This window comes from Macaca nemestrina (assembly GCF_043159975.1).
Source record: "Macaca nemestrina isolate mMacNem1 chromosome 14 unlocalized genomic scaffold, mMacNem.hap1 SUPER_14_unloc_1, whole genome shotgun sequence".
Taxonomy (NCBI): domain Eukaryota; kingdom Metazoa; phylum Chordata; class Mammalia; order Primates; family Cercopithecidae; genus Macaca; species Macaca nemestrina.
Window position 1 is genome coordinate 261,804 of NW_027257577.1, and position 26,539 is coordinate 288,342.

General features: G+C 48.7%; 1 protein-coding gene across 12 annotated transcripts in view; it reads right to left on the reverse strand.

The window, feature by feature from the left end:
- The window catches only part of LOC139361168 (disco-interacting protein 2 homolog C-like), a 194,068-nt gene that overhangs the window by 127,680 nt on the left and 39,849 nt on the right, over positions 1 to 26,539 (reverse strand). For 9 of the 12 annotated variants that reach the window (XR_011618723.1, XR_011618721.1, XR_011618724.1 and 6 more), the window contains exon 1: positions 10,227 to 10,913. The exons of 1 other annotated variant lie outside the window; for it this stretch is intronic. Coding sequence is in view for 1 of the 11 variants with exons in the window: in XM_071089650.1 (XP_070945751.1) it covers positions 10,768 to 10,831 (64 nt within the window). In the remaining 10 variants the exon portion in view is untranslated. Of the gene's footprint in view, positions 1 to 10,226; positions 10,914 to 23,771; positions 24,435 to 26,539 lie in introns of those variants that run through there. 2 more of the 12 variants (XR_011618730.1, XM_071089650.1) reach the window with 2 other exon arrangements.

The window sequence follows — 26,539 nt, forward strand, 5'->3', positions numbered from 1 at the left end:
CAAATCTACGTATCCTCAGGACCCTGCAGCCACCCTATGGAACCGCATGTAGGAAACGTCAGCCCTCCACAAAGCCAGGTTTTTTCAGTAAGGGTTTGGTTGGAAAATAATTAACATAAGTGATCCTTCGAAGCTCAAAACCCATGTTGTTCAGGGTCAGCTGCATTTACTACTTGTGTCATATCTGAGGCCTGAAAGCCATCATTCTCGGTACCTTAACGTGATGGTTAACAAACTAACTGTTCTGATTAGAAAGAGGAAAAAGCTTATTTTTAAGCTGACAATGAGAGTGGATGCGCTACGGTGAACGGAGAACAGACCTAAGCCATCACCAAGGTTGGGGTGACTGCCTGTGCTCAGACCCACGAGGGCCTGTTCCTCCATCTCCCTCTGCTGAAAGGGATAACTGCTTCTCCCCCACGAGTAAAGGGCCTTTTTAAAATATTCACACGAGAAGTGCTATGAAAAGCTGAAAGGTCACAGATAACATTTTTAAAAATAAACATTAACGTAAGCATTTAACAAGCCCATTATGATTTTTAAAAAAATGGTATTAAGTTCTTGGGTGTGGTGGCTCATGGCCGTAATCCCAGAACTTTGGGTAGCCGAGGTGGGTGCATCCCCTGAGGTCGAGAGTTTAAGACCAGCCTGGCCAACATGGTGAAACCCCGTCTCTAACGAAAATACGAAAATTAGCCAGGCATGGTGGCAGACGCCTGTAACCCCAGTTACTTGGGAGGCTGAGGGAGGAGAATCACGAACCCGGGAGGGAGAGTTTACAATGAGCCAAGATCGTGCCATTGCACTTCAGCCTGGGCGTTGAGTGTAAAACTCCATCCCACAAAGAAAAAAAAAAAAGTATCAAGTTTTCCTTCCAATGAACCTATCATTCAGCCACCAAGGTATACTATAGCTACTTATTCAGCCATGAGATACACCACAGGAGATATAGGCGAACAGGACACAGTTCTTCCCTGAAAGAAGTCTACACCCTCAACAGAAGGGAGGCGCACACTCCGAATGGAATCGGCATAGGAAACAGATGCTGCTGCAGGTGGAACTGGCTGCACAGAGCACCCGCTCCAGTGTCTGAGAAACAAGGAGCCGTTGGTGCCATCACCTTCCATACCTGAGCTGGGGCAATGGGGAGCCTGTCATCACCACCACCACCACCCGGGACAAAGAGCCCCAGAACCACACAACGAGCTTACAAACTCACCGAGACGATGACCGAGCAATGTGCGTGGAGTGATGCGAACACGCAGACGTCAGGGCCACGCGTGGCGTTGGTTTTGTGCATCAACCTGAGCGTGCCCGGGGTGCCCAGATGGCTGGTTCTGTATTATTTCTGGGTGAGATGCATGTTTGCCTCTGGATTGAGTGGAGACCCATCCTCGCCGGTGTGGGGGACACCACCCTGTCCACCCAGGGCCCGAGTAAAACAGCAAGGTGGGGAAAACTGGGTTCACTCCACCTGTCTGGCTGATAGGCCAGTGACATCTGTCTTCTGCAGCCCGTGCTCCTGGGTCTCAGCTCCTCAGACCCGGGTGGGATCTGCACCCTCCGCTTCTCAAGTCTTCAAGCCACACCCTCCCAGGACTCTAGCTTGCAGGCTGTGGGTCCTGGGGCTTCTTGGACTCTGTAGCCCCTGCAGCAAGCCTCCCCCTGGAGACACACGCACACCCGGCTGGCTGTCTCTCTGGAGAGCCCTGACTAAAAGCCGCCCCTAAAAGTGGTCTTCAGAGTTTCTTTCTAGCCCTAAGATCCCAGCGCCCCTCCTACAATTCTAGGCGGAAAGGTGAACGGAGACCAATGGACAGAGGTGTGTGCGAGGACACGCCAGGCAACCGCACTGGGCAGGAGGGCACTAACGCTTACTAAGCAAAGAATCAATGTTGCTTGCCACAAAAATGAGAACCGTAAAGATTTCTTCAAACAGAAATGAGTTTGTTTCATGATTTGCTCTTAATACATAAGAAAGCATAAAAGTAGGCCTATTAACAATTACGTAAGTGTTTAGAGGCCCTTGAACTACTTCTGTCCCTTTGTGTTTTTATAGAAAATAAGCCTGAGGTTAAAGAGAACAATATCACTGGCCACAGCTGGGGCCACGCGAGGACACAGCTTATACCCCTGAGGTCCCTGGGTGCCCCGAGTCCTTCCCTTGCTATTTATGGCAATGTGGGAGAAACCAGGACGTCTGAGCATGGACCTGACCGTGCTCCCAGGGGCCGAGGAAAGCACCTATCTGTCCAGTCTTCTCTCCACCCCGCCGTTCCCTCCTACCCAGACTCTTGGGCTGACGCGGCTCATGCACTCAGCAGCGCCATCATTAAACATTTAGCTTCGCATCACAAGGGCCTCCTCTGGCCTCCTCTGACCACTCCTGAACCTGCAGCCTAGAAGGTTGGGGTTGCAGTGATCTGTCATTGCACTACTGCACCCAGCCTGAGAAACAGAGTGAGACTCTCAAAAACAAACAAACTAAAACAAATTAAAGGAGTTCAAATGAACTCGCCCATACCCTTTAAATTTTCATTTGGGTCCATGGGGTGATCTAGTTCCTTTTTCCCTTGCAATACATGAATAATCTAATAATTAAATATAATCTAACAATTAAATGGGAAAATTTAATTATTTTCCCATTTCATTATTCCCTATCTCAGGGAAAAAGTTAAAATTATTCCCTATTTCAGGGAAAAAGGTAAAAATCATTTTAAACCTTCCTTCCACAAAACAGTATACTCAGTCATCTCTATCTGCTGTATCATGTGGAATTCAGCTTCATATGTCTACAATACAGTTTTTGTTAAACCGTGTTTATATAGACAGGCAAGAGAAAGAAACACTTGGTCTAGGTAGAAGCAGCAGAAGACACGTTTTAACAGAAAAGGGAGAAGATACCACCGTGTGAATCTGGAAATTGTCCTCATCTTGTCCACACACACAGAAAACACCCAAGCACGTGCCTAGTGTCCAACAGGAGCACAGAAAGGACAGGGATCCCTCCAGTTGTTTAATGACCAGCCCCACTTGTCACCGCCACATAACAAAATCCGCATGGCAACTTCAGCACGTTTCATTCACGATTCCACGGAAATCAGGCTGAAGAACATACAGATGTTTTGCCCGCATTTAAAAATCCAAGTATGGGACTCATAGAAGTAAAACACACTATGGGTTCACTTAACTTTTCCAAATTTTTCCTTGGAGAAACCTATAAAGTTCTTGTCAGTTACATCCTTAAGTTTTTCAATAATTTTTCAATGCAAAGGTCGGGCAAGACTTGTAAATAGGTACACACATACGGCCCGGCGCGGTGGCTCACACCTATAATCCCAGCACTTTGGGAGGCCGAGGTGGGCAGATCACGAGGTCAGGAAACCGAGACCATCCTGGCTAACACGGTGAAACCCCGTCTCTACTAAAAATACAAACAATTAGCCAGGGGTGGTGGCGGGTGCCTGTAGTCCCAGCTACTCGGGAGGCTGAGGTTGGAGAATTGCATGAACCCGGGAGGCGGAGCTTGCAGTGAGATCGCACCACCGCACTCCAGCCTGGGTGACAGAGGGAAACTGTCTCAAAGAAAACAATGGAGGTACACACATACATACCACGTTTCTCTCTCAAAGAGACGGGCCCTTTTTTAAGATTCCAGAAGTAAATGTGGTTGTCACCCTGCTTTTGAGAGGATGAGCTGTGTTTTAAGCATGAACACACTTTCCTCCATGCACCAAGGATGCACCATGGGGGCAGTGCTACCGCCGCCTCCCCAGTCTCTGCTCAGGGTGGGGCAAGGGGAGCTCAGTTGTCTCCCGTATACACCGTCAACAGGCCAGGTGCTCAGAAGGAGGCTTCCAGGACTCGCTGTAGGCATTCGTCAGCAGGGCAGGCAGTGTCTCGTGCTGGTGGGCATCCAGCAGTAAGGGGGTCTTGCACTTCACTCTCTGGGCCCAGGCCCAGACAGAGGGGAAAGAGACACCTGTATCGTAACTCATGTATATTTATAGACACACAGAGACTCTGCAGTGCAAGGTGCAGAACTAGAAGGAATCATGGAAATAAGAGGGAAGACATTTGGTTACAACTGGCAGAGCCACCTCAAGCCTCAGCATTTCCTGCCGGAGCCCTCACTGACCAGACTCCTCCAGGGTCACTGCCACTGCGTTCCCCAGCTCATGACAGGGCAGACAGTGACAGAGCCTCAGAACAACCTCCCACTCCTTCCTCACCAGCCCAGGGGACGAGCTGTCCCAAAGCCTGAATGCGGGAACACAGAGGTGATTGAGCAGAAAGGGGGACAGGAACAATGGCCGCGGGTGAGCAGATATTGCGGGGCACCCCAGCAGCCCTTTCCACCTTAAAGAGGACGGCCATGGGTGTGCGGATTCTCCCGCGTGACCCAGCCGTCCTTTCCACCTTATAGGGGAATGGCCACAGGTGTGCGGATATTCCCGGGTGCCCCAGAGCCCTTTTCACCTTAAGGAGATTTTCACAGTCTCAAATCAGTCTCCAAACTATTCAGTGAGGTTGGAGGAGTATCACTGTGGACCAACACCGATTGGCACCAAGTAAGGGCAATTTCATAACCATGTCTCAACCATGAAACAATCAGGTCTTTGGCCATCTGATCTAAGCTTTTTCTATAACAAAGTTGGATAATTAAGTTGAACTTTGGTTTTCCAAAGCTTGTTACAGAAACCACATCTTCCTAGGTGTGGCTCTGTGATGTCACGTGCACACATCAGTAGCCAGGCTTGCCAAGACTCACGGCACATTACACGTTCACCTGAGAAGGCTGCTCAATCACTGAGGGCTCTGGCGTGCTCTGAAATGAATTTGCCACTTCGGCCTACACTCTACTCCCTTGTTTGGTTAAAGAAACCCAAAAAGCAGAATTTGTTTTGGCCAATCGCCTGCTGACCCAACTGCAGAGGTTTTCATTAGAGTACTTTCATTGCATCCTAGAAAGCAAAGTCATATAGATCAATTCATGATTACCACTCCAAAGGTTTAGTAAATCTCCAAATAATCAGGCAAACATTTTAAGAAGCTACATTAAGGTTTACAATACTCAAAATTTAAAACTACATCCATACTTCAAAAAACCACCATTCCCATTTTAGATGGCCAAATGCATATGAGAAAGAAAGAAACGTGCTGAGCGCATTTTTTGGGTCATCTTATGGAGAAACTGCCACTTTAAAAATGGCTCTAGTTCCTGGCTCCACATGGGTGTGGCGGGTTGTCTCACTCAATTTCAACTCCACCTGAAGCTGGGACACTAGAAATCCATTCCCAGACTCCAGGGCACAAGAATTCCCACTTCTGGAAACAGCCTGGAACGCAGACGTGTAGCAGAGAATTCTTTCCTGCCCACCCTAACCATCCTCTGTGGAAGGCAACAGTCAAAGACAAGTCCACCCCCCTAGGCGCAACTGCACCACGAAGAACCATTTCAAGGTGGGAGGTGATTGATCAGTGGGAACAGACAGTTTAGCTAGTCACTTATAAGGCAGAGATGGGGGGTTTGAAGGCCTGTGTCTGGCCTTCTCCTCGGTAAATGGTCATCCGCCAGTCAGCCTAAGCCACATGGGAAGGGGCTTCTTGCAGTAAAAGTGGGGGCCTAGTTGTGGGGAGGGGGAATGTCTTAACCACCACTGTTTTACAGGATCACAGGGCTCAGGAAATGTTCAGTATTATCACACACCAAGGTTTTTACAGTCTGAAGAAAACTACAGTCCTAAGGTGTCAGTTCTCAAAGCCTTAAGTTCCTCCTGCTAAGATTCCCAGAGGGTCTCAACTTCTTGCACTGAACCCCAACATGCACAGGCACCTGCGTCTTCCTCCTGCAGCAAATGCACATGAGAAGGCTGTGGCTCTGCTGCAGTAATGATGCCATGCAGCCCTAACACCGTGGCAGAGCAATGGCTTTGGCCTGAATGTCCCCAAAACCTCATGCTGAAACCATCTCCGATGGGATACATTAAGAGGTGGGACCTTTGGGAGGTCCTGCTCTCAGGACTGGGGTTGGTGTCCTTGTTGGGAGATGGAGGAGCCCTCCTGCTCCTCCACCATATGAGTCCCGATGAGACGCCTGCTGCCACGCAAGACCCGGTGAGATGCTGCCGTCTGTATGCCACAGGCCCTGGAACACCAGATGTGCAGGTGCCTTGACTTTGGACTGCCTTGACCTTGGACTTTTCAGCCTCCAGAGCTGTGAGCAATAAATGTCTCTTTACAAATCACCCAATCGACAGCAGCCGGACAGAGAGACAGTAATGTTACAACATGAGTCACTTTCTCAGTGGGCCAGAGGCCTCCCCATGAGCCACCACCGTAAAGCAAGAACTCCCTGGAGGATGCAAAGGGGTTCACAAGGAATTCTACCCAGCACCAGGGCGTCTGTCCTTTCTCGTAGGAAGATAGCTGAGCCACGGCAGGAAACTACGGGGTGGGTGGGGCTGGACAGTAATATGTCACCTGCTCACCTAAGCCTCAGTCTCCTGCCTCTCATCATGACAGCGGGGGTAACCCCCTCACCTGAGCTGTTGGGGGAGGTAAGAGTGTTGGGTGATTAACAATTGTTAGCTCCACAGAAATTAGGCAAAGAATCCGCCCCTACGTCTTATAAAACCAAACCAGCCCAGGAATTCCACATCACTACTAATTTGCATGGGAAAATGCTGGATTCTCATAAGTTCTGGCATGTCATTTGTATTGATAAAGTTTGCAGAGTTGTCATATACTAAGTATATAAAACAGAAAAAAAAATCATGCAATTTGGAGGTTGAAGCAGGAGAATCACTTGAGTACAGGCGGCGGAGGTTGCAGTGAGCCGAGGCCAAGCCACTGTACTCCAGTCTGGGTGACAGAACGAGACTCGATCTCAAAAAAAAAAAAAAAATTTGCTGCTTCATGCTAGTAAAGTGGGCAGATTCTACATGCCAACTCTTATTCAAAGGTCGCCTAACACTGACTCAGGAACTCTGGCCCTGATGTGCTTGAAGTTTTAATCCTAACAGTGTTAAAGACCACTCCCCCAGGAGCTCTGAACAAGTACTCCAGGTATACACTGAACAAGACCACACACTCTCTGACCGAAATCTAACTTCACAGACCCAAACTACAGAACCACAGAAGACACTGCTTCTGTCCAACTTTGTGTTCTGCCACCGTTTGTGTCCGTTATTTCCTACAAACCATCTCATTAGAATTTAGGGCACACAAAAGGCCGATACAACAGGGTTACTTTTCAAAGGTTTGGAGGTGAAGAACAGATACACTGCATTAACTTCCTATTGCTGCTGCAACAAATTACCACAAACGCAAACCTCCTCTCAGCCCTGGAAGTCAGGAGTCCCAGGGCTGAAGTCAAGGGGTCAGTAGGTTGTGCTCCTGCCTGGAGTCTCCCAATTCATAGAGGCCACCATGCAGCTTGGTTCACAGCCCCACACCCCTCTGACCACTGCCCCGGCCCCAGCCCTGCACCCCTCCAGCCCCTGCCCCACCCTTGGCCCATGCCCCTCCGGCCCCACTCCACCCCCGCCCTCAGCCCCACAGCCCTCTGGCCTCTATCTCATCCTCAGGTCTCCTCCTCTGAGGCAGACTCTCGTACTCCCTCCCATCAATGCACATATGAGGACGCTAGACCCCACCTGGACAACCCAGGGTCCTCCCCCATCCCACTCTCCGTTACAGTCACATCTGCAAAACCTCTTTTGCCATGTAAACTTCATTATACTAACAGTCATTTAACAAGTCCATTATAATGATGTAAAAATTGGCATTGTTTTCCTCCTAATGAACAGATCAGTCACCCATGTAACCTATAAATATTTAACTATTAAATATACAATACTGTAGGGGACAAAGATGAGGAAGACGGTTCCTTCCTGAAAGATGACTGGACCCTAGATGGAGGGATGAACATTCTGAACAGAATCAACCTAACTCAACATTTGAGTCCGAGAGGCCAAGCAGTAAGACTTTCAAAAAAGCAACCAGAAAGTCTGTACCGTGCCTGTAGTTCACAGCTGAGCCTGGCGTCATGAGCACGAGCGTGCGGACATGCATACCAGGCCCAAGTTTAAGATCAAATATAAAGAGCTTTCAACTGTAGTATTTAACTAGATCTTATTACACAATAGCTTCTTGATTACAGTTTTTGTCCAAAAAGTTCTCTGTAATTAAAGAAATTAATTTTCCCCTAAAAAACACTTCTCCATCTATCGTCCCATAAAAATTAAATGGGTATATTAAAGAAAAAAGACAAATGTTTGACTTCGGGGGTTTGCCTATGACTTGGATAAGCATGATTTTCTTCTGGCCAAGCAGGGAGCAGCTGGACCAGACTGGAGGGAAGGAAAAACAAATTTCCACTCTGACCTCGTTTGGGCACCAGAGTCTTCGCTGTCAGAATGTGGGTGTGGTGCTTCCCACACACCAGCCTCTGACAAAACTCAGCCCAAGGGTGTGGGAAAAGGCCTTCTACTTCTGAAAAATCTATAAAGTACAGACACATCAAAAGCTTCAGAAGACTGTACAGTGCCAAGGAGACCACTGCACCCTTGGAGTTTACAGAAAATGGTCAACATCACACGTGCCTGAGGTCCAGGTTCAGCTCCCAGCTGCCGCGACACCGTGAGCGCAGTCCTGGCTTCCCCTCTGATGCAGAGAGCTGGAAACTCTGCTGGCAGCACTCAGAGCTCAGAACATTCTAGATGAAAGCAACGTGTTCCTTTTAAAATGGGGAACCGGGGCAGCACAACTGAAGCTCTATGACTGTCTCAACTACTGGGTTTCGGGGTAGCATTAGGAAATCGTGAGAATCTAAATCTCAATTTCATACAGATTCCAAACTCACTGCAGGTTCCAGAATTTCCTGAAGCATTCTTCCACTTTATCACTCAGGATTCCCTTGCCAAACCTAATAAACTCTAAATTCCTTACGGAAAAGCCACCATAAGCACCACCACAAATAAGATCAACTGACGCCCGCCCTTTGCACCAAACCTATAAACTCTTACTCACACAAGACTGTGCTGGAGGCAGCTCTCAGCTGAAGCCGAATCCGTGAGACTTCATTATCCCCATTTTGGATCGAGTGCGAAGACTGTCAGCAAACCAGGGCCCCAGTGTGAAGCAGAGAACAGATTCTCTGACACCTGCCTGAACATTTTCTTCCCACCTGTCTTGGATATTGAGCACCCTCAGAGCTACTGAGTCACCCACATTTGCAGGTCATTTATCCAGCCACCAGGATAACATAATTATGCGATAAAAATGCCTTCTCAGGGCTTTGTCATACTCAACAAGGCAGCTCAGAAGACTTGGTAAGCCCAAGAAAGGGGGAAGCGTCCTCCAAATAGACAAAGACCAAGGAAAACCGTGCAGAGACTCTCTCAAGACAGCAGAAACAGAGCCCGCTGTAGCCTTTCAGGCCCTGCTGGCCACAGCCCTGCTTTAGGTGGCACCATTTCCACAGATGCAGCCTGCTGGGCCCATTTGAAAGGTCCTGCTTGCCACACTCACCCCCACTTCCAGTTTCTGCAAGACCCGCTGCAGCCCCACTCCACCCCGGGGGCCAACTGTTCAAGTTTTCCCGGCGAGACCCCTCAGAGCCTGCACAGCGTCTGAGACTGGGAAGCACCAAGGATCCAGAAACGCACAAACCCGTTCTCCTCATGTTGCTTTCTGGGTTCCAAGTTGTCTTAAGAACGAGTCTTGCATAAACCCCGGACTGGGGAGCCAGTCACAGCCCAGCAGCACCCAGCTCATGTGCTCCACCCACCCCACAGAGGACCACGGAGGCCGCAGCACACTCTGTCCGGGGCAAGACACCAGAAACAGCCACAGTTCAGGGTTCTGCCACCCACCCCGCTGCCGTAATTACCTGCTGTGATCTGAATTCTCATTGGTTGGGTAGGTGATCCCACTGCTCAAGCACTCCCTGCTGCCTCCTTGCAAACAACATAAAAAATCCAAAACCCCTCTTAAAGAACGTTTACTATAACCTCAAAACAAGACACATCACGAGACCAGGGAAGATACATACGCACATCTGACAGCTGGTGGGCGTCAGTGACCGACGCCACGGCTTCCGTGTGGCGTGTGAAGCGGGAGGCCTGTCACGGTGACTCAGGCTGGGGTCTGAATGGGGGTATTCCAAGCAACTAGGCAACCAGGACGCACACCCCAAAACCCAAGTCCCCGCAGTCATGTACCTGGCAGAAATGCTGCGTGGCCATTGACACCAGTTGTGAACCAAGACCGATCTGCGTCCTGTGGCCCTCACAACGTCCGTACACGTCTGGGCCCAGCACAGGCACGCATGGCACCCTGCTCACCTCCAGTGGAGCTCTCTCCTGCCAAGGGGGATGGCCCTGAAGTCCGTTGAGATTTCCAAAGCTCTACAAAGTCGTCCTTCCTCCTGCTTGTTCAGAAGACCTAAAGCCCTGAAGACACCAGTGAGAATTGACCTAGCCTCTTAAGGCAGCTCAAACACCTAAACACAGGAACGCTGGACCTCTCTGCCCTCGGGAGCAGCCAATAACCCACTGGGCTAAGCAGAAGGCACAGATGTCACATCCAGAAGCCAGTGGCGCTCACGTTTGCATTCCAGAAGCCGCCCATGTGAGTCCCTCCAAGGCTTCCAAGTCCCACTTGATTGTTTTCATCGTATCTCTATAACATCAGAGACATTATATCTCATGGTATCTATGAGATTCTCTCTACTTTTATGAGCATATATGCTCCCTGACTTACCGTGGGATGAAACTGTTCCAATAAACCCAGCGTAAGCTGAAAATATCCTAAATAGAAAGTGCATTTGACATAATAGTTTCAACTTACAATGGGTTCATCCAGAGGCAGCCCATCTCGGGCCGAACAATGCACTGAGTGTGACTAGTTCACACCATCACAAGGTTGAAAAGAAAAATCACAAATGTAAGCATTGTGAGCCAGGGACCATCTGTATTGTGGCTCCTGTCTTCAGAGACAACAGAAACCTCTTCTTAGACAAGAATCACAATTTATAATCCTCAAAATGTTAAACTTAGTTTAACAATCTACAGATTCAAACGAAGCCAAAGTAGGCCCACAAGACCGTTTGTGCCATTCGCTAAGACACACAACTCTGTAATAACCCTCATCACAGCCCCTCAGGGTGAGTCCCAGAGGCGGCTGTGGCTTGTAGCTACAGACACTAACAAAACCAAAATCAGAGTACGCAGGTGCAGTCAAGTCATATGACTTCTCCACTAGCATATGCACAAATGTTTATCAGCAAATCTGATCTTTGCTTTACCTCCCTCCCATGACCTAAAAAGGAGTCCACCACACACACACACCACACTTCAAAAACATAATTCGTACTTGCTTTCAATTCTGGGCATTTAGAATAAACCTAATGGGTGATTAAACCTCTCCTCCAACCCATTGCTTAGTCTTCTTAGAGGATGAAGGATTTTGCGTAACACAAGTCAGCATATAAAAGATCTTGTATAGAAACAAACTTTCAAGTTGTCCTCATTATAGGGATTCAACTAATATACAAAGGACCCAACACACAGCACAATGTCTATTAGAAGAATGATTAATTTGTTCCCCTCAAAATCCTAATATCTACACAGAAAAAATACCCGATACACATTTTATCATTCTTTACCAGTATAGTCATACAAAGGAGTATCACAAAAGCAAAAGAACACATTTGGTTTCACTCGCAGTTCTAAATTTAATATAAAATTGCTAAAACCACCAAGACAAACATGACTATGAAATATTTAACGAGCTTCACCTAAATTCAAGTCACTATTCAATCACCAATACCTCTGCTCTCCTTACAGGAACTTTCCAAAAGTAAATTCTGGAATTAACAGGACAAATTTTTCTAGTGATAGAAAGTAGGAAGAAATTGGTTGAAGGTGGTTCCTTGGCTGTCAAACTTTTTCTCCATAATAGTTTGTAAAATAAAAGCATCAAACAGATCTTTACATTAACTTACAATCTATCAAGCAATACTGGAGCAAGCTTTAAATATTAGCCACATTCTGTCAGGGCTGACTCACATTAAATCACCATCAGTCTCATGTCTTGCAGCATCCACAGCTCATCTTCTCAAAACCACCTAAGATTTCATAATTAACTCAATTAAACAATCTAAGTCCTCTCCTTGAGCATTGACATGAAGGGATAATTTTCCCCCAAAATGGTACCTCTTTCCTTGACATGATTTAATCTGTAGTTAGAGTATTTAACCGGATTTCTTTCCTTCTTAGAAAATAAAATATACACCTTTCCAATAAGAAAAACACTAACTGATAATGCTATAGCTTAACCAGGTCAAAAGAGTTTTTTTTTTTTGTTTTTGTTTTTTTAAGTTAAAAAAAGAACCTAACTGCATCTTTGGACCTTACGTGAGGTAGTGTCCAGGGTCACTGGGACCCCCACTTGGTCAGTGCAGCTGGGTACCAATTAAAGACAGAAACCCAAGGGTTCACTCGAAGCCCCTTCCCAGCTCTTCATCCTAGTGGAAACCATGGGCACAAAGGAAAGCGGCATTCCACGGAGGACTTTGGGGAATGGCTGCTTGAGAACATCAAAGTGGCTCACGTCCCCCGAGTATAAAGCCAGTGACTGCTCTCAGCTTCAATGCAGCACCATCCACAGCAGCCAAGATCTGGAATCACCTGAGTGCCCGTCAACAGGGGATGAAGGGAATGTGGCCCGAACATTCACAGGAGCAATACTCCACCATACAGCTGAGATCCCTGTCATCCGAGACAGGATAGATGGAGCTGGAGGACATTACGTTAAGCAAACGAGCCAAGCAAAGAAACGGAGCATGTTCTCACTCATAAGCAGGAGCTGAGAGCAGATCTCATGGAGGCCAAGAGTAGGTGGTCAACAGGGCCCAGCAGAGTCCACTCATAAGCAGGATAGGCAGAGGCTCATAACGGGCACAAACACACAGCCTAATGGAAGCACAAGACCTACTATTGATAAATCAGCAGGGGGATGGCAGTGGGTCATCTACTGTGTATTTCAAAACAGCTAGGAGAGAATAACTTGACATTATCAGCATAAGGAAAAGAAACTAAAGTGAAAGACATCCCAAGTACACAGATTTCATCAATATAGGGATGAATCAAGATATCACATGCACTCTGAAAATATGTACACATATTATGTATCAACAAAAACAAAAACCAATGACAGAACCATTTGCGAAGCATGTGCAGGAGAAGAATGGGAAGCCTGATATGGTGTGGCTGTGTGTCCCCACCCAAATCTCATGCTGAACTCTAACCCTTTGTTGGAAGTGAGCCCTGGTGGGAGGTGACTGACTCATGGGGGTGGTTTCTAATGGTTTAGCACAATTCCCCTAGTGCTGTCCTCATGATAGTTCTGAGATCTGCTTGTTTGGAGGTGCATGGCACCTTCCCCTTCACTCTCTCTCCCCTTCCAGTCATGTGAAGACATGCCTGTCTCCCCTTCACCTTCCACTCTGTTTCCCCAGAAGTAGAAACCTGTATAGCCCATAGAACTGTATGCCGATTAAACCTTTTTTTTCCTTATTACCCAGCCTCAAGTAGTTCTTTATAGCAGTGGAAGAACAGTACAGTCCTCAGGACCAGCAATGTTTTCCTTCTACCCAGCAGCCAACAACGTCCCACACCCTAGCTGGTTTTCCAAAGCCTTTGCCAGAATGCTGAGGCTGTTTTGGGGATACGGACTTTCCCCATCTCTGGCAAACCAGATGGGGCATGCTATTTGCCTCTTACCACCTTTCTCAGACAAACCCCACCTCTGAAACATCCTCCGCCAGGGGCCTCCTTCAGCAGCAACAAAGCTGAGTATTCCTTGCACTTCCCTTCTTCTGAACAAGTTAACATCTTAAGCTTATTTTTCCATCTTCCCAGCTCATTGAAAAAAATATCTTATGCTTTCTATTTTCCTAACACACACACACGGAAGAGAAGTGCCGTGAGGGCAGGGGCTCTTGCTTTCCTGGATCTGAGCCTGGCCCTCAAACACTAGCCGAATTCATACTGACACGATATCCAGAAGCAGAAATGCAAATATCCCCACGACTTCAAATACCCTAAGGATCTAACAGGCCGAGTGGCCCATGTAACTATGGTTTGTGCTGGGCCATTCAACTGGTGTCCAAATCCCTGTCCAAGTGAGCTCTTTAATTTTGGGACTTTTCAGACAGCTCTTTGTTGTTGTTGTTGTTCTGTTTTGTTTTTATTAAAGGGATCTCTTACAGTTACAATCAAGAATATCCCAGGCCAATTGTGGTGGCTCATGCCTGTAATCCCAGCACTTTGGGAGGCCAAGGTGAGCGAATCAAATGAGGTCAGGAGTTCAAGACCAGCCTGGCAAACATGTTGAAACCCCATCTCTACTAATACAAAAATGAACCAGCCATGGTGGCAGGCACTTATAATCCCAGCTACTCAGGAGGCTGAGGCAGGAGAATGGCGTGAACCAGGAGGTGAGGCTGCAGTGAGCCAATATCGCGCCACTGCATTCCAGCCTGGGCAACACAGCAAGACTATCTCAAAAAAATAAAAATACACCAATACGCCCAGTTAGTTCTTCACCAATGTCAGATACATCAGTTTAAAGAAAAATAATATGAATGCATGTTTTTAAATTTCAGTGTTGAATTTAACCATATCTTTTAAGAAGATATGAAGATAGAAGTTCCCCAAGGATCGGGGGAGAAAAAAGCAGTTAAGAAAATGTTAAAACCTTAGGAGAAAAACAAGGATGGGGTAAGACCTCAAGGCAAAACTTTTTCTTTGCACTTTGATTTCAAAAGAACAGAGATGCCCAAAATATGAACTCTCCCATCTGCATTTTATATTCCTCTATGTCCTTTGAAAGACTGGAGATGGGATCCCAGGTTCCAAAGTGCCCGGCCAGGGCTCACATCAGGCCGATTCCTCTACGTCCTTTGAAAGGCTGGAGATGGGATCCCAGGTTCCAAAGTGCCTGGTCACGGCTCACATCAGGCGACATCTTTCACAGCCGTTTACTCCCCTGACTGTGCCTAGAGAGCTCTGTGGCCCAATTTACACAAAAGGGTCCTAATTTACACACGTTCATCACTTTGAGCAGAGTCTCAACAAATGAGACAAATATTGACACTCCACAGAAGCAAGTATTCTTTTCCGAAAAATTAAGTGTCAGGTTCCCATCAGCCAGGCAGCTTGGTTACAGAAAGCACTGGCTGACTTGCTGGTTTAATGTTAAATGCATTTAAAATGTTAAGTGATCTGGCCCCCCTCCCAGTGGGTGTGTACGTTGAGCTGGTTGCAGTAGTGATGCACAGACCACGTGGTTTTGCTTCAAGCAGAGCACCCCACACCCAGGAAGAGGCCAAAGGACGGCATCGAGGTCTAGGACAGTTCTAAGGAGAGCTGCAGTCTGAATGCCTCGTCTGCAAATAGTCTCTCATTTCAGAGGAAGTCACTGAACAGAGTTCGTAACACATGAATTTTAAAAATTCCTATTTCTAATTTCATCCCATTAGAACTTTTGAAGAACAGATGTGCATCTGCTCCAAGTCAATGAGAGGACACTCAAGACAGTCCCTCACAGGTCCTCGGCCTCCGCCTCTCACCTAGAGAACGTCAGCTCAAGCCAATCACAGCACAGTGCGATTTTCTATAATATGCACGCCTGCATCTGACCTGAGATGTCAATGTCTGGAATGTGCCTGCCAGGCCCAGGAAGAACTGCAGCAGCTGTGGGGACATAAGCCGCTAAGGAATCCGATTTGGAGGGAACTCCAGGCAACTAAAACTAGTTCCACTGGTTTTTCTTAGCAAGGTTTGACCTGGCAAACTGTTATCACTGTTGCTAATTCATGGTAATTGGGATGGGGACTTAACAGTAAGTAATTAGAGCAATTCTAGAATTTGCTACTCAGTTACAAATGGCACAGATTCCTGAGAATGGAAGAACTGTTGCCCAGGAATAGAGCTCAACAGGTCCTCCCCATGCCCCAGGAAACATGACATTTCCATGCACCCCTGCTTTGTTCCCCCACCACCTGATCTCAGCCGTCTGATGGCATCACTCCCCAGAGCTGGAAACACCTGACCTCTTGTCACCCTCCCATCTGCCCTGCTTTCCTCCAGCCCGGGATATTCAGGGATGCCCACATACAGGACCAGGAAACCAGGGTTATCCTAAACCAGTGCCTGCATTCAAAGTCCTCCATGGCAGGACAATCACCAATGGCCAATACTCCCAGAACCTTCCACCTCAAAACGGGAGCACATCTGGATTCAAGCTGACAACGCTGCATTCTCTTTGCCATGTACACATGGAGGCATGTCAGGTTCCACCTAAAGGTATCAGGTTTCACTCTGGTCAGGAGCCCAAGCCTAGTCACTCTGCATGATCTCAATTCACCATCCACAGAGAAGCCTACAGTTTTCCTCTGGTGCACGGTGTGGATGGTGGATGCATTTCCCCTGAAGACTCGGAGACGGGCTCCTGGCCAAGGAGGCCAGTCACCCCAGCCCCTGCAAGACCCAGATATGCCCCTCTGCTGTCTGCACACAGTACCCAAGTCTAGCAGTGCTGACTCTGTGGTGGGATAGCTCTGGGCCTGCAGAGGACACAGGGCACAGGAACCGTGCAGCCTGGCTGGAGCCAGAGGCCTAAGGGATCCCCACGAGGCTCTCCAGCCAAGGTGCCTTCACCACAGGGAGAGCCATTCAAGAGAACTGCCTGCTGAACCAGAAACGTCCCAATCTGCTGAGCCAACACAGAAAGACAACAGCCACCTAACAGCTGCTGAGCCCCAAAACGTGGCCACTGGGCCTGAAGGGCTGAATCCGGAATTTAATCTGTGAAGCTCTTTTCAAATGTGTTTGGCTATGTTATCAAATCTTTATTCTAATTAAATGTAAAGGAGCCTCTGGCTATGGGCTCCCTTGTCGGGCATCACAGCTCCAGGGAGTAAGAATGGGAAGGAGAGGCCCAGAGCCTCTCTGCATTCTCCACCCTAATTCAACACGTCATCATAAGGAAAGGCACTCCAGCAGCAGAAGTGTGCACGGGAAGAACTGGGTTGGCCCTGATACAAGCATGACCCCCATGGCATCACAGCTGCCTCAGCCAACAGGCAAAACAATATGCCCACCTGGACAGCTCACCAGATGTGATGATGCACCCCAAGCCCTAGTCCCACAGCAGCCAGAGACCACCCACTGTTCGTCCCGGGTGAAACAGGCAGAGCTGTCCGAGCCCTCAAAAGCAGAAAGAATTAAGGAGGCAATTCCCACGATTCCCACGACACACACGACACTCCTCGCAGACAGACACAGGCTTCGCTGTGAAAGTGCAGAGGACGGTGCAGTCCCTAGGCGGGCTGCTTCTTCCAACGATCAGGGAAGAAACTAGATCCGTTTCCTTGTAGGAGAATCATCTGTACCGCGATTAGACAGAAGGTGGCTGATGTTATCAAATCATCAAGCACCGCACGGCTCTGTCTCCAAGGAGGACCTGGAAACTTACAGCCACCCGAGTAGGGACCGCAGTGTTAATGGAGACACGGGTGACTGAGGTCTGGCTTCCTCAGGGAAGCTAAATTTGAACTTTCATCACTGAGGAATCGGTCATTTACAGTCACTCACCCTCAAGGCAGAAGAGGGCTCAAGACACTGCACCAGACTTCAACACTCAGGATTAGGGTCAAATTCACAGGTTTTACAAAACGTATTTACTAGGGATGCCAGAAGAGATGTAGTTTCACCCTCCTCCCCCCAGGGTTTGCTTAGCCCCTTCACCAGTGGATCTCACCAACGGATGACACATCCACGCCTCGTCCATGGCAGCACAGAAAACCACTTGGAAGACAGCCACTCCCACCAAGCTTCCTGGCTTTAGTGTTTAAAATCTCCATCGTTTAAAATCTGTATCTCATACGTGAGATTACACTCCTCTGAACAACAGACATTGCGACTGTCATTTCGCCCAAAAGGGCTTCAGGAAATGACACGTGGCACAGACGCCAGAGGTCGCCGGCCGCCTTACTCTAGCCTAATTCCTTTGTGCCTCTATACGGCTTCACAGATACAGCCCAGTCACATTAATGACCATATGAGAAGCTCAGGGAATAGATGAACTCAGTGCTGAATTTTTCTGTTTATCGCCCTTTTGTTTTATCCAGAAGACAGCTGAGAAAGGCTGGGGCAGATCATCTCCTCGAGTGTAATGACTCCAGCCACTTCTCTTCACCCCAGGTCACCCCTCAGTCACACGCTTTTGAGAAACCAAAGCAATTCTGTTCCCTTCACTCTGGGTTCCAAGCACTAAATTCCTCTGTTTTATCAATTAGATTATCAAGCAGCCGTTTGTAATCTGGACTGCAATCTGATACAAAATTTAAAGCTAATTTAGGTTGCGGTAATGCTCCTATTTACGTTATAGACAAGGCATGAATGAAAACTTTATTCTGTTCATAGGACCAATTTGGTAAACAAATCAATTATTCAAGCAATGATTGTCTACAGTTAGATGCAAATTACTTTGCTCATAAAAGATATTCCAGTAGGAAGTTTTAAATCCATGGTCTGTATTTCCCGAGCGTGTGTCTGCACCTTCCCCGAGTGCACAGCAGGACTTCCCAGGGCATCCCATCAGCAGACCCACTGAAGAGAATAAGCCCACAGCCCCCAGCCCAGGAATCAAGTCCGAGCCCCAGCAGCCCCTCGTCCAGCCGGGGCTTCCTCACCAGCACAGCACCCAGAGGTCTTCCAGGTTTAATGCCATGTGTGCGTGGAAAGTAGAGTGCTGGAAAGACCACAGCTGACATTCTACAAATGCAAATTCCCTCTTGGAACAGCCCAACCACCCTCTGTACCTTCCCCAAAGTACCCATGCCAGGCAGGCGTAGACAGTCTAATGGGGTACCTAGGAATCAGCATTTAACACGATTCTGATGAATAAAAAAGTTGAGGCCAATCAGCGAGAGGTTGCCGTGGCCTCCACTCATTTGCAGGCTCTGAAGGGACACAGACACAGGTAACAGGCCAGACAGGACAGGACAGTGATGGGGAAGTGGAGGGCAAATTCCATGGACCACCAACCACCCCGCCATCCCCACTGAGACTCCATGATTTAAGGAGAGGCAAAGCCAGGGAGAAAAGATGCCCGCATCACTTGAGGGACTGAGATTTCACCTAAAGTGCACAGCATATGGCTGAGGGCCAAGGTTGGACAAGCCGAGAGCACAGAACGGGGTTCACAGGCCCAGAGGTGCCACCCACACCCCGTGCAGACCTCCCAAGCACAGCCTGTGTCTCCTGCCTGGTTTATTTCCTTCCCCCATTCTACTGTGTTGGTTTCTCAACCACCCCCCACCACCACACACCCCTCTCTACAAGCTTGGTGAACTGAAAAGAGCAGGGGGGTTAAGATCTGGGCTCTCGGGCCAACGTCCTGCCTGAGACATTAGTTCCAACCCACCCAGCTGTGATGTAAGCCCGAGATTTCTCAAATGGGAGAAAGGAAGGTGACTGAACCCACTTCCCAGGACGGCTGTGGAGACTGAGATCACATATAGCCACACCTCAGCGTCCAGCACACGTGGGACCCCGGCCGTGTTGCCCCTCATGGGAATCCCTCTATGCCCCGTCTGCTACCAGAGCCAACTCCCAGCAGTAGCTGTGGAGGGTGCATCCTCTATTCCCACTCCACTCACCTCCCATCGCTCCCCGCAGTGACCTGCCACACAGCGGCCAACAGCAAATCCGGCCCCATTGGATAACCAACCACACCCCCCACCCCCACTTTGGGGCGTCTTCCACTTGCAGTTCCGAAGCAGAGCGAGAAACCGCCCTCAAGGGCGCTCACCTGTTCCTTATTGCACGTAATTACCTGCCACGCAGGGCCACCAGCAAACCCAGCTCCCTCTCCCGCTTCCTCCTGGGGAGTCTGGGAGGCTCAGAAACTGCCCTCCAAGGGCACTCATCTGTTCCTTATTGCACTAATACCTCCTTTACAGAAATCCACTTTGACTTCCAGCACTGCAGGTGTGACAATTTAGGAATCTTATTTGTAAGCTCCAAGAGCTTGAGGTCACGTACACCTCACCAGCATCGCAGAGACCCAGCAGTGTCCCACTGTATTTACGATTCCAAAATACTCCTTCAAAATGCTACTGGCATTTGATTTGCGCATAAAATGCTAAAAATCTTCAAGTGAAACCAGTATCTTCAACAGTTTGATTCAATCATGACATGCGAGTTATACATCTGCCAAGTTATAAAGCCTCATGCATTTATAACATCTTATGTATGGTCAAATGGTTCATTAACATAAATTACGAGAATCTCTAAGAAATGGGTTTTTTTCTGGCATTAGATGACCAAAGAAAACTGGGTTCTGGCGGGCTTGCGGGCCTGTACAGACAGACATATCTGCTGACACAACCAAGCTCCTTCCCACTGACGTGGCCTCATCCCAGGCTCCTCGCACGGACGCCTGCAGGCCCCTGGAGGAGCAAGCTGACCTGCCCACATTTCTCAAATGCACAGCTTTTGTTCACACTGCAGATGGAGCTCAAGGCACGAGCAGGCCACCACACAGAATACCACACAGCGTCCACGCCAGGTGACGGTGGTTTTCACTCCATCCCAATGCCCCATGTATGAGTTTACAGCCATGCTACTAAACGGATTTTGAGACTCTCAAGACATACTTTGTTTGCTTTTATGCACCAAAGTTAAAAGACTATCACTCAGATATAGGCTCTGAAACTGTGGCATAATCATTTGGGAACAGAGCCTCTGCCAGATCAGGATAAGCACTTGGGACAACACCCCGTGACCTCGGTCCACACAAAGCCATCCAGACCAGAGGCCTCCCGCACAGCTCTGTAATTTCTGTGGATTTCTGTAAATGAGGTATTAGTGCAATAAGGAACAGATGAGTGCTCTTGGAGGGCAGTTTCTGAGCCTCCCAGCCACACGGCCACATTCAGGCTGAAGCCACACCACCTCCAGAAACACTGTCCGTCACCGAGGTGTGCCTGGCTTCTCCCTTTTTCCAGAACTTAACAAAACCTGAAAGGACAGGTCTGTGTAGAAAAACACAAACTACTTGCGATTCCTCTGCCCAGTTCAGGGTGTAGGAAGCTCATTTCAGCCCTCACCGTGTTCTGACTTTGGTTCCCATAAGAAATAAAGTCAGAATTCTAGCCCCTGTCTCCTGGGCAGTGTGGCAGGCATACATACCTTCAGTTACATGAGGAAAGGCGTGGCGAGCCCCCTTCCTTCAGTAAAACTGCACAGTTCCCAGAACCCTGACGCCATCCCCCTCACGCCACTGTGAACACCTGGACACAGCACATTTCAATGCGTGCACCTTCGTGGGCTGGTTTTCTATTTCTCCATTAAATCACCCCAAATTTAGCGTCCTAAACACTGACTTATTTTCTCCCATTTCTGAAAGCTGGAGTCCAAAACAGGTCCCACCAGCTAACGTCGAGGTGTCGGCAGGGCTGGCTCTGGGGAAGCGACTGTCTCCTTGCCTCCCACAGCCTCTAGAGGCTTCCGCATCCCCTGGTCCATATGGCACCTACTGTCTTCAGGACCCACAGCGGCCCTGATGGCCCCGCAACAGGAAGACACAGAAAGTCAGGAGCCCGGGCTCCAGTGCTAGGGCCAAGCCTCACCACCCTCCCAGCTCCTCACACGCTCCCGTGCGAGCTAATATAGATTCCACTTTAACTAGTATCACCTGTGTAAGGGGTAAGTGCCCAGCTGTGAACTGGTTAACCTCGCTCACACAGACCCCGGGAATAAACTCACAGGCCATGGACCACTCCACAAGCAATGAGTGACCACCTGCTTGGGGACCTCCATGGCCCAGCAGAGCCCTCCTTTGCCTCCCCGTGCACTCAGGGTCTGCAGCGCCAGAGGACCCTGGATAAAAAAGACAGCTCCCATGTCGGGAGGCACCCACCAGAGGTTGGGTTCCCGGTACTATAAGTAGCCCAGGTGGACAGGCCACGCCCCGTGCAACTCCATCACAAGAATAACAGCTGCACGTGGCTAGTGCACAGGTGGCCACCCCTCGGCCCAGCTGGCCACGCCTAGCACATCACCGCCGTGACGTCCAATCAGACTCAGCTGCTGGCACAGTCCAGGTATCGGCCCCCAAGAACATTCTGGATCACAATTCACAGTACTGATTGCGATCAGGGCCACACGTGGCTGAATGTATTTACAGGAGGACGCCACAGCCGATCTGGCTGGACTGAGAACATTTCCCACTGTACATTCTTACAACACCATTTTATTTGCACTTTATTAAACTTTTATGGCTTTTTTCTGCCTATCTACTTTATGGGAGTGTTTCTTGTTCTTATGACTGCAGTGATACTTTAAGTTACAACTATTAATGTGTAAAATTAGTTTGGAAGTCGCCTTATCATTAAACATTTCAGAAGCAAGCAGTCAGAGGCACCTAACCCGGAGGCCTCTTTTCTTCTCTGAGCCAAACCTACATTAGACTCAAAGAAAATGGCACACGGAGAGGGGCTGGATCTCTAGCGCCCATTCCTAGGGGGCCTCCTGGGGAGCAGATATGGAGGGAGAAGCCCTGGGCTATGGCACCGTCTTACTAAAGAAAAGTCCATTTGGATAAATGTAAGTGCCAGACTTAAGAGATTAAGCAAACCATGAAAAGAAACCACTAACCACAGCTTCTCCAAAACAGAACTAAACTCCCTTTAGTTTGAATTGGAAAAGCAGAAGTGATGATCAGGATACAAAAAAAATGACAAAGTATCTGAAACAGGAGAATAATCAAGGGTCTCTCTCTCTTCCTGTGTGAGTGGGAGCCTCGCATCTAAGCTGGATTTAGAAGGTTACTACTTTGGACTGAAAGTTATCCCCAACCCCAGCTTGTAAGCAAGTGGAGCAGATCTCTTCAATTATTTCAAGGTTTAGCGGTAAAGCTCTGCAACTCTCACAACCATTTTAATTGGTGTGAATTTTAAAGTGACTCAATCTGTTAGCTGGAGTAGCTAACGGCTTAACCACGGGGTCATGTTGGAAAATTATTCCAATTGCTTTTGTTTTCTCTACTGAAGATGCATTTGAATGTTCTTGTAGTTTGCAGTTGGCTGGTTCTGATGTTCGGTCTGAGGAGGCCCAAGTAACCGGAGAGGAAGAATCTGAAACCTCAAGACACTCTAGTGCTGTCTGGGGAGATGGAGACCCCAACCCGAGAGCCACTGACGGACTCAGCACGGGCGCAGGGCCGCCAGAAGCATCGGGCCACATATTTGCCGCTTACAAAACAACATAAGCACACACCCCCAGGTGTGTACACATGCCCTGTACACGCTAATGTCTGTCTATGCTAACACCAGCACACACCCCCAGGTGTGTACACTTCCTCTGTACACGCTCACGTCTGTCCATGCCAACAGCACACACCCCCGAGGTGTGCACACACACTCTGTACACATCTGTCCCTGCCAATGCCAGCACACATCCCCAGGTGTGCACACACGCTCTGTACACACTCACATCCCTCCCTGCCAATATGAGCACACACCCCCAGGGGTGCACACACACTCTGCACATACTCACATCTATCCCTGCAGCCTGAGTCAGTCACAGAGAGGCAGAGGAGGAGTAGGAAGGACGTAATGGGCACTGAGATTCTGGGCCGGTTCCCCTCTCTACCTCGGGAGAGACGCCTCATGTGATCCTGCTGTCACTCACCGTTCCGCCTCCATCCTCCATCCTCCCACCGGGATCAGGAGGACGCCCACTGCACAGAGCTGTGATGAGGATGAACAGAAGATTGCAAGAGCTCACGCCAAGGTGCTGAGCACAGGACCTATGGAGTGCTTCTTTCTGCTGTGGCTGACATCATCAAACAAGAGGCTGACACGGCTTCCGCAGAGAATGTCACTCGCTGAGAAACTGAAACGTGTGACCTAGGAGCCTGTGAAGGTCTAAGAACAAACCAACAAACCAAACGGTTTTGTTTGGTTTTCAAACACCATAGCCTGTTTTTTCGTTTTTCTCATGCTGTACTTTGAGTATCATTTAGTTTAATTTCAAAGTAAGTCCAATAAATACACAAAATCACAGGACTGAGCATGGAGCATTGTTTCACTTCATGTCCTCCAGCCTTTAGGGCACATTAAGGAAAGACATGATTCCAGGACTCCCATTAGAAAGGCTGCCCTGAGGCACCTGCTGGGGCAGCCAAATTGCAGCTGTTGATGCTGCCCCCAAGCTGCTTGGATGAAGCACAAGATTCCAGAGGTCTCTTCTCTTCTGCCCTTCACCCAGGAGAGAAGGTGGAGGGAGAATGGTGAGAGAAAACAGGAAGAAGGAGGGGGGAAGGAGGGAGAGAGGAGGGGGGAGAGAGGGAGAGAGGAGGACGAGGGAGGGAGAGAGGAGGCAGGAGGGAGGGAGAGGAGAGGAGAGAGGGAGAGGAGAGGGGGGAGGGAGGGAGAGGAGAGGGGGGAGGGAGGGAGAGGAGAGGGGGGAGGGAGGGAGAGAGGAGGAGGGAGAGAAGGAGAGAGGAGGGTGGAGGGAGGGAGGAGGGGCATGTTCCATCCACCAAGGCAGCTGCACTGCAGAGAGAATGAAGGGTGTGTTGCCTCTCAGGACAGCAAGTTCACGCTGTTTATAATTGTTAGCATAAACAATGACCCGCTGAGGACAGGGCTGCAATTGGAGTTGACAACGTTTTATTTTCATAGTTGATATTGGGGACCTGGACCTAAAGCACCGTGCCTTGCCCTTTCGCCAGAGGGGCCAATGCCTCTCTATACTTGACTCTATTTTAACTAAATACCCGATATTGACTAGGAATTATGACGTGTAGGATACCCCTTACCACAGTAACGTCAAACTCACGTTCTAAACGCAGGCACCAGTGTGAACTCAGACTCCACGGCCAGCATCGTAACTGGAGACCACATGGGCAATGCTGTGAACTCAGACCCCACAGCCCACACCATAACTGGAGACCACACGGGCACCAGTGTGAACTCAGACCCAACAGCACCTGCCTGGGCTGCTCCAGCCACCAGCAGAACCTGTTGTGCAGCTGAACTGGAAGCTGATTCTGGAAAGAACTGAGAAGCATGAGGACGAGATCCTTCTACCTCAACAGGGATCAATTTTTTAACGATTTCTTTCTTTTAGAAAACTGTTAATAAAATACTTTGTTCTAAAATGACCAGGATTTCAGCAGCCTCTATGTTCCTTCATGGTAATCAAAGCTTAGGCACGTGGGTTACTTCACTATTCATGACACCTTTTTCAAATAAACCCCGGGGCCGCCTGTGTACCCAAGAGCCTGGGCACTGAGCATTCAGAGAAAACGTCCAGGCCGAGAGTGTTCACGTCCCAGCGGTGCAGTAGAGCGCATGGGGGGAGTTTAAGCCACAAGTGGCCACACTTCCCCTGCCTCTGGCCAGTGCCCACTGCTCACACACACACTCCTTCCTCGACCCATCCTGAGCCACGGGGCCCACGCGTAACCAAGGTCACTGCAGCACCTCCAGGAACAAACTGGTTACAGGTGGACTGCTCTCTACGCAAGGTACGCTAGATTAAGAAAACTGACTAAAAAATGTAGGAAGAAAAACTCACTCCACCCATTGAGGCAAGAGAAATGCACACAGCCTCTGAAATCACTGCAGAGGAGTTTTCCTGGGTTAGGTACGCGGTGGGGTGACCCTACCCCATAGCGGGGCAATAGCACATGGTGGGAACCAAGGAACATCTCCGAATAAATGTAGGAAAATGCACTCAACTCCCAAACAGAGAGAGAAACTGCTTTTTTCCTTAAAAGCTTCTTTCTTTTATTCTCAGAAAGACTCTCTTTGGTGTCTTGACTGCTGACGAGACAAGCCTGTCATCCCCAGAAAGCCGCCCTGGACAGTCTCCAGATCCTACAGCCCTCAGATCCACCTTGCCTACTGATGATCCCACATTACAAAACCTAATCATCAGAAAAAGCTTCCCAGTCCGCAGCTCACAAGTGACATTTTATTCAGGGAAATGCTAATAAAAACCTGGGCCTCTGCATAAACGCTGTGTCCTAGGTACTGAGGCTCCACACAGATGGTACACAGGGAGACAGGCCTCACCCCTTCCTGGCGCCCCATGTCTCTCTTGACATTTTATTAGCTGAGTTTTGTGGCAGTTTGTTACTTTTAACCTGCCTGTCCAAGGCAGCTGCACTAAACTACTTGTTCAGGGCAGATCCACTCATAATGACCATCAGCTCAGAGTTGGAAGTAGCACTGGAGAATGAGGTGGTTTCAGGGCACTATGCTTCCCTGCCCTCTTTTCCAGGGATGCCAAGTAAGTTTCTGCCGTGGCTGATGATGTCAGTACTACACTAACATTAGTTCAACGGCAGGCCACCAATTAATACTTAATGAACAATCTCCTTAAAAGCAAAACCCCATCTCTGCCAAAAATACAAAAAATTAGCTCGGCATGGTGGTGAGCGCCTATAA